Genomic DNA, 13,066 nt, shown 5'->3' with positions numbered 1-13,066 from the left:
ACTGATTGGTTAGATCAGTTTGCACCCGGGGGGGGGGGGGGGGGGGGGGGGGCATGGACAGTATAAGAAAGAAGAAGCAGGTGAATATGGAAAACAAAAAACAAACAAAAAACATTTATCTGTTATTCTCAGCCTGCAGAGTGAAGTAAATGTCTCATTCAAAGCTTAAGCTTTTAAATTAGACAGTTGTCTCAAAGTGATGCATGTCCCTTTAAGATGTCAAAAAGTTTTCAAATTATTTAGCATATTTGGAGACTCCGTTGCCTGTCCGCTCTGTCTTCCTTCCTAGTCTTGACTAATGAAAGTATTTAGACAATCGGGCAGACTACATGGGCCGAATGTTCTCTGCTTGACCTCAGTACTGATAAGAAATTGTTACTTTGGGTGTCTGTGTTGGCTTAAAGCAATAGTTGACAGTCTCAGCCTGTCAGTGGCCATCCATTTTGAGTAACAGTACCATGTGGCAGCCATTGAGCAACTTAAAGACTATTACTGGCAGAAGACACAATTTCATGAGATTATGAGACAGTGTGGTTGAAAACCATTGTCTTACGAGTTTAAAAATAAAAAATAGATAACATTAATAAAATTATACACCTGGCTTAAGGGATGGAATAGAGGGAAGGAATATTAATAGACTGCCAGAGCGAAACACCAGCAGAGAACCAATAAAGAGGTGTACTTACGAAACAATTTCCCAAAAGATTCCCTTTTTGACTTCTCTGTTTCGTACAAAGTCTTTCCATCTTTTACTAAAGCATTTGCCCACTACAGAGAAATTAATAAAAAATAACAAAATAAGTCAACAACGTTAGCTTTTACAAAGTTTTACAATTAATATAAATATTAGAAGCATTTACCAATGATCACAACATTAACAAAAGCAACAAAACAACTACTGCTCAAGGCAATATAATTCATGGCATAATGAAGTAGTAACAGCTTGGTATGGAACTCTATTAGAAATAAGCAGTGCTGTCTTCTTAGGCTTATCTGCTATTTGTAGACTTGCACAGGTGTGTGCATTCTTCCAGCCACCTACTAGCCCTTTTTCCATTATAACCCCTTCTAATAGTTCAGCTTTAATAAGTTGTACATTACAGATATGAAAAAAAGGAATAGGGTCGCACTCAGTCACAACAATTAAACACAGGGTGCTACTGAGCATGGGTCAGCAAAAAAACCCAAGAAATATATACAAATAGAAAGAATCTCAGGCACTCACTGTGATTGTTCTTCAAGCAGATTTATTGCAACGTTTCGACCTTTATGAGGTATTTTTCAAGCTTGAAAAAGACCTCAGAGGTCGAAACATTGCAATAAATCTGCTTGAAGAACAATCACAGTGAGTGCCTGAGATTCTTTCTATTTGTACATTACAGATAGTCCTGACAATTGATCTGGCCTATTTATTAATGGTTTTTGTGCTTTTAGATACACAAGTATTGTTGTAATTTTAAGATTACTGTCAAATGCTTTTGGGCAGACTGTGTATGATCTATTTCTGCAAATAAAAAAAAAATCTATTCTCTCTAAGTTAATTTGTAATACTGTAAACCAATTTGCTACTTTTGAAAAAAATTTTTTTTAAAGTAAACTGGATTTAACATATTGCTTTTGCACTTTATTACTATGATGTCAGATTTCTTGTTTCTTCTTTTTCTTTGTCATTGATTAATTTGCCCTGTCAAATTTACCATCATCTGAGGTAGAACTGCCAAGCTACTTTTTTTTTATTATTATTTAACATATTAACCCTTTCATTTACTACCCATAGAATAATACTTGATATGAGGCATATTTCCATATTAACATATAACCAGTCAACAACTTAAAATAAGCATAAGTCTAATAAAGTAATTGTCAATGAAAGGGACACTATAGTCACCTGAACAACTTTAGCCTAATGAAGCAGTTTTGGTGTATAGAACATGCCCCTGCAACCTCACTGCTCAATCCTCTACTATTTAGGAGTTAAATCCCTTTGTTTATGAACCCTAGTCACACCTCCTTGCATGTGACTTGCACAGCCTTCCATAAACACTTCCTGTAAAGAGAGCCCTATTTAGGCTCTCTTTATTGCAAGTTCTGTTTAATTAAGATTTTCTTATCCCCTGCTATGTTAATAGCTTGCTAGACCCTGCAAGAGCCTCCTGTATGCGATTAAAGTTCAATTTAGAGATTGAGATACAATTATTTAAGATAAATTACATCTGTTTGAAAGTGAAAAGAGTTTTTTTTTTCATGCAGGCTCTGTCAATCATAGCCAGGGGGGGTGTGGCTAGGGCTGCATAAACAGAAACAAAGTGATTTAACTCCTAAATGACAGTGAATTGAGCAGTGAACTTGCAGGGGAATGATCTATGCACTAAAACTGCTTTATTTAGCTAAATTAATTTGGGTGACTATAGTGTTCCTTGAAGCATTGATTAACCCCTTAGTGACCAGACCGCTTTTCAATTTTCTAACCGTTTGGGACTAGGGCTGTTTTTATTTCTGCGGTGTTTGTGTTTAGCTGTAATTTTCCTCTTACTCATTTACTGTACCCACACATATTATAAACCGTTTTTTTCGCCATTAAATAGTCTTTCTAAACATACCATTATTTTCATCATATCATTTACTATTAAAAAAAATTATAAAATATGATGAAAAAATTTAAACAAAACCACTTTTTCGAACTTTGACCTCCAAATTTGTTACACATCTACAACCGACAAAAAAACACCCGTGCTAAATTGTATCTAAATTTTGTCCTTAGTTTAGAAATACCCAATGTTAACATGTTCTTAGCTTTTTTTGAAAACTTATAGAGCTATAAGTACAAGTAGCTCTTTGCTATTTCCAAACCATTTTTTTTTCAAAATAAACACAAGTTACATTGTAACACTGATATCGATTAGGAATTCCTGAATAACCCTTCACATGTATATATTTTTTAAAAAGAAGACAACTTAAGGTATTACTTGGGGTATTTTGACTCTTTTCATGCAACCATTTTACCACCAATCTATGGCATACTTAAAAAAAAATAATAATAATAATTGGTGATTTTTTTTTTTGACACATAGCATTGATTTTTTTTGGACACACATAGCAATTTAAGAATACATGTACTGAGAACTTTAAGGGTTACTGCCAAAGAACACCCCAACATGTGTTCAGCAACATCTTCGGCATACAGTGATACCACCCATGGATAGGGGTATTGCGTTCTCTGGGGGCTAAAATACCTTATTTGGCGGGTGCGCCTTCTATTTTTCCAACTTGGAATTTTCACAGCTGGTCATCATGCACCCATGTCCTATTTGGGACATTTTTGATGCCGGCCAATGTAATTTACCCCATCAAACCATATATTATTATTTTTTTTTTTAATTCTTTATTTTTCGTGCATTTATGCTTAACAAGTATGCGAGCGGTGCCCCAAAGGCATTCCATTCGCTATAGTAGTATACAGTCATTACAATAGGGCATGGTAAGAACATGTGCACATTTTTGTTTAAATGAAGCGATCATAAGCGATGGTAAGGCAATAGCGTAGTTGAAAAATGGGAACATCCTATGTTGTAGGCTAGTCTTTGCTGTGGTGCGACCTCAGTCTGTAACAGTAGTGTGTGTGTCACATAATTGTGCCTATGTGGTGAATGCGGGTGGCAAGATAGTTTGTGTGATACCTGGCAGGTGCAGCAAAAGACACCGGGTGTTACTATGCGGTAGGTCAATATATGTCTTGAGCTTATATAAAGCAGAGCGTATCCTGGTATATTTGGGCGCGTCGCTTACTGCAGTAGTAGGGTATGATGTACCCGATCGCTGCCTCTTCGCTCACTCCCCCGCGGCTACCCAAGGCCGGGGTGGGGAGGGGGGGAAGGAGCCCCGTGGGTTTCAACGTGTATATGAGCGTGTATTGAGGCAGGGGAGGTGCCTGTATGTGCGCTCACTTAATTAAGCTGTAGTATTCTAACAATTGGGGAATAGCAGTAAAAACAGCAATGACTTCAACAGTAAAACAATAATAAAGATATCTATAAACCGATCAAAAAAAAGGAAAAAAAGTCATCTGGGAGGCAGGGGTGACTCCCAGCAGATCACATTGCCATGCTGCCGTAGCTGAGTATCATTCAGTCCCGGTTAATGTGGATTGCGTGGGAAGGGTCTCCCGAGCCTTCTCAAGTGCCAGTTTCCTCAGAGGGGGCCTGTCTAGGTCGTCGTGGTACAAATGTCTTGGTGCGCTCTGGGTCCCATCTGTGTGGCTGGCTCGGGTTTTTCCGGGGTGCCGGTCCAGGTGTGGCCTCTTGGGGTATTCCCAGGACGTGCTGCAAGTCTCTTGCGTTTTGAAGCGAGTGGACCACAAATTTGTCTTCGCCCTTCAGGACTATAAGCGATCTATCAAGGCGCCATCTATATTTAATGTCCTTTAGCCTGAGGAGGGCAGTGAAGGGTTTCAACGATCCCCGCCATGCTAGTGTGCCGCCGGTTAGGTCAGCAAAGAAGGTTAAAGAGTGGCCTTCGAAATTGACCTGGGGTCTGTTTTTTAGTGCTGCTTGGAGTGTGGCCTTATCTTTACGGTGGTGGAAGCGGACTATAAGGTCACGAGTGGCGGTGGTCGGGGCTCTAGCCGGTTTCGGGACCCTGAATACAGACTCGATGGGGATAGCCTTGGACCGTTTCGGTGTGAGTATCTCTGTCAGGAGTCTGCGGACATAACGTGGCAGCTCCTCCGCTGGTATATCTTCCGGCAGCCCCCGTACCTTTATATTAGTGGCTCTGCGCTCCTCTTCGGCAGCGGCGAACCGCCGGTCATAGTCTTCGGTTTTGCGCTGTAGGACGGTGATCTCTGCTTGCATTGCAGTGATATGCGCATCTCGTGCCGTAGAGGCGTCCTCCAGGGTTCCCAGCCTTCCAGTAATGCTCTGTAGTTCAGTGCGTAGGGCGGCCATGTCCGCCTGTAGGGTGGTCTGGAGGCCTGCCAGCAGCGTTTTAAGCACAGAGGTGGTCACCGGGGCGTTGTCCGGGTCCGGAGGCTTGGTCCCCGGATTAGGTAGGTGTGCAGTAGTCGGCATGTCTTCTTCCTGGTAGAAGTCGTCCAAGTAATTGGAGTATGTGTCCGCGTGGTCGGCCATTTTGGGCCTTGCCGCCTCCCGAGCCTGTCTCCACAGGGCCCCAATGTCTTGGCTCTGTCTCGGCTGGTCGGGTTTTGCTTTTTTTGTTTTGCACCCCATACCGGTTTCGCCGTCTTTTGCGGTCACTTGTAGTATTTTGGGGGGTGATATTGAGGGCTGTAGTAGCTAAAGGTTTGCTGTTTTCACGGGAGCTTCAGCTTCATGCGACTTCTCCGCTTCGTGGCTTGGCTCCACCCCCCTCCCCAAACCATATATTTTTTTTTAAAGTAGACTACCCAGGTTATTCAATATGGGGTATGCCCAGTCTTTTTTAGTAGCCACTTAGTTACAAACACTGGCCAAAGTTAGTATTTATATTTGTTTGTGTTAAAAATGCAAAAAAACTATTATGAAAGCTAACTTTGGCCAGTGTTTGTGACTAAGTGAATACTAAAAAAGACTGAACATACCCCATTTGCAATACCTTGGGTTGTCTTCTTTTGCAAATGGTATGCCATCATGGGGGTAATTCTCATTCCTGGGCTACCATACTGTCTCAAAGGCAACATAACCAATCTGACAAATGTCAATGTTAAACATATAAAACTGAAATAATACACATATCTTCATGTGTAAGTGTAATATGAAGTATAAAAATAAAATATTCAAATACAACCCATCAGTTTCTTAACACCACCGATTAAACCAAATTTGCATTTATGTAGCTTTAAAGGGACACTAGTCACCAGAACAACTACAGCTTATTGAATTTGTTCTGGTGAGTAGAATCATTACCTTCAGGCTTTTTGCTGTAAACACGGTCTTTTCTGAGAAAATGCAGAACATTACAGCCTAGTGATAACTTCCCTGGTCACTCCTTAGATGGCTGTTAGAGATCCTTCCTGGGTCATCCTATCCTATGGGGAAGCACTGTGATTGGATCAGGCTACCACTTCTGATGATGTCAGCAGACTGCCTATTTTTCTGAGTCTAACAGCATGCAGAGTTACAGCTTCAGGCTTGAATACGGTAAGATTTTTACTATAATTTATGGAGGCATGAGTGCCCAGGGGTGCTAGATGGTGGTTTTAAAACTTTAGGGTCAGGAATACATGTTTGTATTCCTGACCCTATAGTGATCCTTTAATTAGAAACAAACTACAATATTAAGGAATACTATATGAAAATACTTGATGAAAACCCGGACTTGTCTTAATCTACAAACTGTATACAAAATACTGTGAATAATCTTACCTCCCTGTAGTGTTTAATGAACATCTTCCGTCTCACAACTTCAACAACTGCCAAGCAGTACATCTGAGGAACTGTACCAAGTGCTTCCACTATCTTAACTCGTTCAACGAGTTCTCTTAAAACCCTGAACAAAGCTTGTAGTTTCTCCACATCTTGGTCAGCATGCAGCATTACAAAGCAGCACCATCTAGAAAGTAAGAATTGGATTGAAATGTGTATCAGAGATCTAGGTTGATCGTCATTTTCAGATGAGTTGTATTTTCATCAAGTATAATACTAGGTTTCCTCATTTACACACAAATAATTATTTATTATATTTATAGTCACAAAGTAAACAGAACTTGGAGGTCACCTTGAAGGAGAAGCAACTGAAAAAAGTTTCATCGATTTTCTCTGAGCACTAAAGAATTAATTGACAAAGAAAACGACTAGATAATGCTGCTTTTTACAAAACAAAAACATTATCTAATTGTTACAGGGACGGAGTTGGTGATTGTAACAAGCAATAGGAACACATTGACAAACATTTACTTTGGCTACTCCGAGGAAAACAGGAAAACACATTTAAAAATAAGTGAAATTGGATTTCATAAGCTTGCATAATTTTTGTATATCAATTTTGAAGAATATAATAAAAATAAATTTAACATAATTAAATGATTACAACTAATTTTAAAATCGGGTATAATTTTCATTAACCTATTCAATGATATTTGCTTTAAACATTTCTAACTGCATGTTTTCAATTTAATTTAAATAATTGGCACATTTTCCACTAGATTTTAATGCAACAGACACAGTTATTCATTAAATAATGAATGCCACTAGTCCAGACATGATTTATCAATGTCCAGATTTTGCAATACTGCTTTCTAATTTGAGTAAATGTAGTCCAGATTTTAGCCTCTTTGGATGCAAAGACAAACTTGACACGAATTAACAAAACATGCTATTGAATACAGAAATAGGCAAATAACTACACAGAACTGGCAGCTGTCTAACAACTAATTCAGTTCAACCAAATTTACATTGTTTGTTTAAACCATATTTGTTTAAAACTGACGTAACCACATCAAAATCCGAGGCATACCTGCCTCTGTGACCAAAGAGGACCTGCCACACTATATGAGAAGACTCATGCAATCCCCACTACTCCCTGCAGTGGCAAGGAAGCTCACCTTCGCAGGGATATATTGCCTACCCACCCCACCCAGAGCTACCACAACGCTTGCCGGAGATATCATCGTCCGCTGCATCCTACCCAAAGACAAGGGGCACGTTATGACTGCGATCAAAGGCAAGACCCCACTCAAGGAGTCTCAATTGACTTTTTACCAGGACTTAACTAAAACCATTCTCCAATAGAGGAAATCACTCAGCGACCTCACCGGTCACCTATGCACAGCGGGGTTACCATCCCAACGGAACCACACACGACATGGAGGTATAATACGAACAGATAGGTCACCCCGTTATAACCACACAGACCATCATCTTAAAATGTGTAAATGTTTTGAATGCCACGTCAGATGTTTAACTGTTAATACTTGACCACATGGAAGTGGCACCTGCGAATGTTATGTTTTACACATGCACCAACAATAAGGAATAAAAAAAAAAAAAAAGATTTTATTTATTAGGCGACTATATGTAATGTATATTAATTACAGGGAATTTTGTGTAGCAGTAATGTAATTGTGGGTGGGAGGTATCAATTGTTTCAATATGTTATCCTTGGCTGTTACTACTTCCATATAGTTTAGCATCGCAGCTTTTTATGCTTAAGAAAGGAATGTGGTTCAAATAGATGTTGAAATATAAGTAACAACCTTAAATAAAATGTATTTCTTATGTTCAACACTGTGCACTTGATAATATGAGAACAGTGCAGCGGTAGAGAACCACATATTTTTCTTGGCAGATGTCCACAATCACCTCAAATTACCACACCATTGCTTGACAACAAATTAAATTGTACGGATATTTTATACATTCAAAGGTTTATTGCCATTCCCTAAGTAGAGGGAGTAACGGGATGTGCTAGGAACAAACCAGGCAATCCCCTAGAGATTTTATCCATATGCAGTGATCCCAGCATATAGATCTCATAAATTGCTGGAATGCAATCACCATTGTTTATGGAATGGATTGATAGCTGACCTCTGTATCATTAGAATCACTGTAGAGCTTTCTGTCCTCATGAAACATTGCTCAAATTTCACTATTGGCTGCCTCACCAAAAATCACTCAACACCCTTACCTTCCCAATCACCAACTACACAAAGTCCCCTCAAGAGTATTAAAGGAACCCTACAGGCATCATAACTGCTTCATCTTAATGAAGATGTTACAGTGTCTGGTTTCCCCTGGCAGTGTTCTTCCATTCAAAATTAAATAGTTTTGACGGTTTAAATTTAAACTAGAAAAGCTACAATTTCTGGGGAAATTGTGTGAAGTGTTCTTGCCTCCACCAGTAGTCTACAACTGGAGTGGGCGGAGAAACTTAGTATTTATTTATATAGCACGACGTTACGGCCCGCATTAAATGGGCTTTAAAGCCGTTGCGGCGGCATGGTACGTCGTAACGGCTTTTAGCCCCAGGAGCAGAGGTGTACTCACCTCCGCCGCGATCCTCTTCTGGGGGGCTGCCTGACAGCCCAGGCAGCCCCCCTCCGGCAAATGAGGCCCCCGGGGGCCATGTGATCGCTCTCAAAGAGCGATCACATGGCCCCCTATAGCTGGCTATGGATCTGCCAGCAGGGGGACTGTTTGAAATATCAGACAATCCCCCTGCTGGTAGGTAGTGTAAAAAAAAACAATTAAACATGTTTAAAAATAAATTAAATGGGGGGGGCAGGGACTGACCGCCATGCTGACCGGTCGCAGGCCGGAGAGGCTCCTGGCAAACTTGGTCCCCTGCGGCACAAAACTCGACAAGGAAAGTACTCTGGGTGACCAAAAGTCATCTCACGTGTCCGGGCAGAAGCCGGAGCTACCGCGGTCCCTGAGATCGGGAGTCTCGAAGCCACCTGTGGGTGAAAGGAGACTTCGGGGACTGCGGCCTACGAGGGTGGAGAGCGGGACGGACGGCCGCCGTCCTGTTTGAGAACCTGGCTCCCACGCGACAGCCTTGCGATGCGCCTTGCAGGCCTCGCTTTCCCCCCCCCCCCCATAGACCGGGGGGGTCATCCCGGTCCCCACCGGAGGGAGAGTCCGACCGACAAAGGCATAACACCAAGCCTACCCGGAACTGTGCACCACGCGCCTGACCACCAAAATGGCGGCACTGCAACCTGCACGAGACATCACAGCCGCAGCAGGCAGAAACAGTCTATGGAACATCGCACCTACCTAACAAGCACGCATACGAACCTGCCTTCATACCGCGTGGAGAGAGGGCAATAGCCGGAGCGGGAGATCAGAGACGGCGAACGGTACCCACAGGGGTCTTAACGTCCCTAGATCCCCCGGGATGGCTGATCCCAGCCTCAGACAAAACACCACGAAACAGACTGTCACTGCAGTACAATGGACTGAGACAGGTATGTGGACGGTGTCAACAACGGTGGTTTCACTTATTACAGCATGATATACCGCAAAATCAAGCAGATCTTTTCTTAAACTGATAACCTGATTACCAGTCTGTGTCATGTACAAGCAACCCCATGTCTTAGATTAACCCATTCATTGTGGCAATAGTCAGTTTGACTCCTGTACTCATAGATAGCAGGCAGTATATGACACCATAATCGTTCCCTCCTCAAGCATGGAACACAACTATGTCTTTAACATTTCTTGTCTAACCTGTTAATGCAATATAACTACAATCTGATGTGCAACTAGTTCACTTAAACGCAATGTTATACCATAAAGCGACACCTTTAGCTTGTTATCTTTATGTAATATCTAAAAAAAAAAAAAAAAGTGCGTGGTCCATCTACCTCCCATTGTAACTAATGTCTTGAAATCAGCATATGGATTGCCGTTGGGGTACCATATGTATGCTTGTGACCACTATACGCACTGCAAAAATAAAGAATTTAAAAATAAATAAATAAATAAAATGCATATATATATATATATATATATATATATATATATATATATATATATATATATAATATATATAAATATTATATATATGTAACGTCATACAAAGTGTATTTTAATATTAATATAAGTATATATATTAATATTAAAATACACTTAGTATGACGTTACATATATAATATTTATATATATATATATATATATATATATATATATATATATATAATAGATGTACATACCGTATATACTCGAGTATAAGCCGACCCGAATATAAGCCGAGGCCCCTAATTTTACCCCAAAAAACTGGGAAAACTTATTGACTCGAGTATAAGACTAGGGTGGGAAATGCAGCAGCTACTGGTAAATTTCTAAATAAAATTAGATCCTAAAAAAATTATATTAATTGAATATTTATTTACAGTGTGTGTATATAATGAATGCAGTGTGTGCGTATGAATGCAGTGCGTGTATGAATGCAGTGATTGTGTATGAGTGCAGTGTGTGTGTGTGTGTGTGAGTGTGTGAGTGCAGTGTGTGCGCGTATGAGTGAAGTGTGTGTGCGTATATATTAATTGAATATTTATTTCCAGTGTGTGTATATAATGAATGCAGTGTGTGTGTATGAGTGCAGTGTGTGTGAGTGCAGTGTGTGTGTATATGAATGAAGTGTGAGTGTGTGTGATGCAGTGTGTGTATGTGTATGTGTTGGTGGGGGTGGGCATTTTGATATATTATTAATTATTTTATTAATTATTATTTTATTTTTTAATATTATATTTTTTTATTATTATTATTTATTATTTAACTGAATTATTATTAATTTTTATTTTTTTTATTATATTTTTTTTCGTCCCCCATCCCTGCTTGATACATAGCAGGGAGGGGGGCTCCTTCGCTGGTGGTCCAGTGTAATTGGTAGTTCAGTGGGAGGGAGAGGGGGGCTGGCAGAGCTGTACTTACCTGTCCTGCAGCTCCTGTCAGCTCCCTCCTCCTCCGCGCGGTCTGTGCAGCTCCCTCTGTCAGCTCCCAGTGTAAGTCTCGCGAGAGCCGCGGCTCTCGCGAGACTTACACTGGGAGCTGACCGAGGTGCTGAACGGACGGCGCGGAGGAGGAGAGAGCTGACAGGAGCTGCAGGACAGGTAAGTACAGCTCTGCCAGCCCCCCTCTCCCCCGGTCTGTATTATGGCAATGCAAATTGCCATAATACAGACTCTGACTCGAGTATAAGCCGAGTTGGGTTTTTTCAGCACAAAAAATGTGCTGAAAAACTCGGCTTATACTCGAGTATATACGGTATATATATTATATATAAATACGTATAATTAAAATAATAAATAAATAAAATAATAAAATAAATAAATAAAATAATAAAATAAATAAATAAAATATTGAAACAAAATTTAATATAAATTATATATGCATATGTAAACTAAAAGAAATACAGTATTACCAGTGGAACACACATATGTTAAAATAAACCAAGAGATTCTCATACACCTTAGTGAGTACCCTTCGCCCTCACAACAAACAGAATATACATACAATATAAGGTGGAGTATCTTCTTGTTTAAAACGAATTTAAAACAACCTAGAGATAAAGCAAAAAAAAACACATAATAGTGCAATATTGTCTAAATCTCCTATGAACGTCAGGGAAGTATGTGGAAATAAACTCACAAAGCAGGAGCCTGTAAAGTAAGGCTCAATCTTCCAGCGTTGTGGGATTTAGGTTCCCACTCCCTTCTTTCTACTGCCCAGAGGTGATGAATAAGGTGATGTCCTCTCACAGGTAAGTTTAAATAGTAAAAAGTGCTTTATTGATAAAGTGCACAAAAAGTATAAAAATCACAAGACCTTACGGTTGAAGGAAATCTTGTAGAGATTGTCTCTGATAGCAAAACGCGTTTCGCCTCCTATGGAGGCTTCCTCAGTTGCTGTGGGTCCTTGCTGTAGGTTTTCTTTATATGTAGTTTGAATTTCGCGCCCTTTTTCTGGCTTGAGTGCTCGATCGCGGTATTTTTTACTTCCGCGTTCCACGGGTGGAACGCATTAGTTCAGTCATTTCCGGTTTCGGCTCTTGCGTTCCAACGGTGGAACGCATGCGTTATGGTTCCGATTTCTCTGTATTGGGACGTGCCTCTGCGTTCTACTTGGTTTCATTTTCGGCTGGTAGTCCATTATGCCCTTAATGAGTCTCATAAAAAGCTGGCAGTCCATTTTAAATAATTGTCATTGTGCAAATAAGTCTCTCAAAACGGAGTTTAAATGGAGAGAATAAAATGAAGTAAATACATATTCTAGATTCAAAATTTACATAAATATAATATAGAAAAACTTATAAATGACCAGGAAATATAAAATTATACACTTTAAAATTACTATATAGATCTGGTTTAAAAAAGAGAACTAAATGGATAAGACATGTGAATGAAAAAGTGCTGATAGTAAGGCAAGAATAAAATGAGCTTAAAAGCATTCCCAAAATAGACTTAAAATGAAAAACCTTTATAAAAAAACATGCTTTAAAAGGAACTGGATATTTAAAAGTGACAAACCTCAAAATATAAATTAAGGCCATGGGGGATAAGAGTTTTAAAAGTATATATGAATTTCATTTCTTCTTTCCCTAATGTTTTAATATAATTTCCCCCTCTCCA

At 39.8% G+C, this 13,066-nt stretch overlaps 1 protein-coding gene across 2 annotated transcripts in view; it reads right to left on the bottom strand.

The window, feature by feature from the left end:
- The window catches only part of RB1CC1 (RB1 inducible coiled-coil 1), a 146,284-nt gene that overhangs the window by 73,104 nt on the left and 60,114 nt on the right, over positions 1-13,066 (bottom strand). For both annotated transcript variants that reach the window (XM_063451396.1, XM_063451397.1), the window contains exons 9-10: positions 6,360-6,546; positions 687-768 (exon numbers count right to left, since the gene is read on the bottom strand). In XM_063451396.1, the coding sequence (XP_063307466.1) occupies positions 687-768; positions 6,360-6,546 (269 nt within the window). The remainder of the gene's footprint in view (positions 1-686; positions 769-6,359; positions 6,547-13,066) is intronic.

Source organism: Pelobates fuscus, chromosome 4 (assembly GCF_036172605.1).
Source record: "Pelobates fuscus isolate aPelFus1 chromosome 4, aPelFus1.pri, whole genome shotgun sequence".
Lineage (NCBI taxonomy): Eukaryota > Metazoa > Chordata > Amphibia > Anura > Pelobatidae > Pelobates > Pelobates fuscus.
Note: the sequence above shows the minus strand (reverse complement) of the source record. Positions and strands in the feature narration are given on the sequence as shown.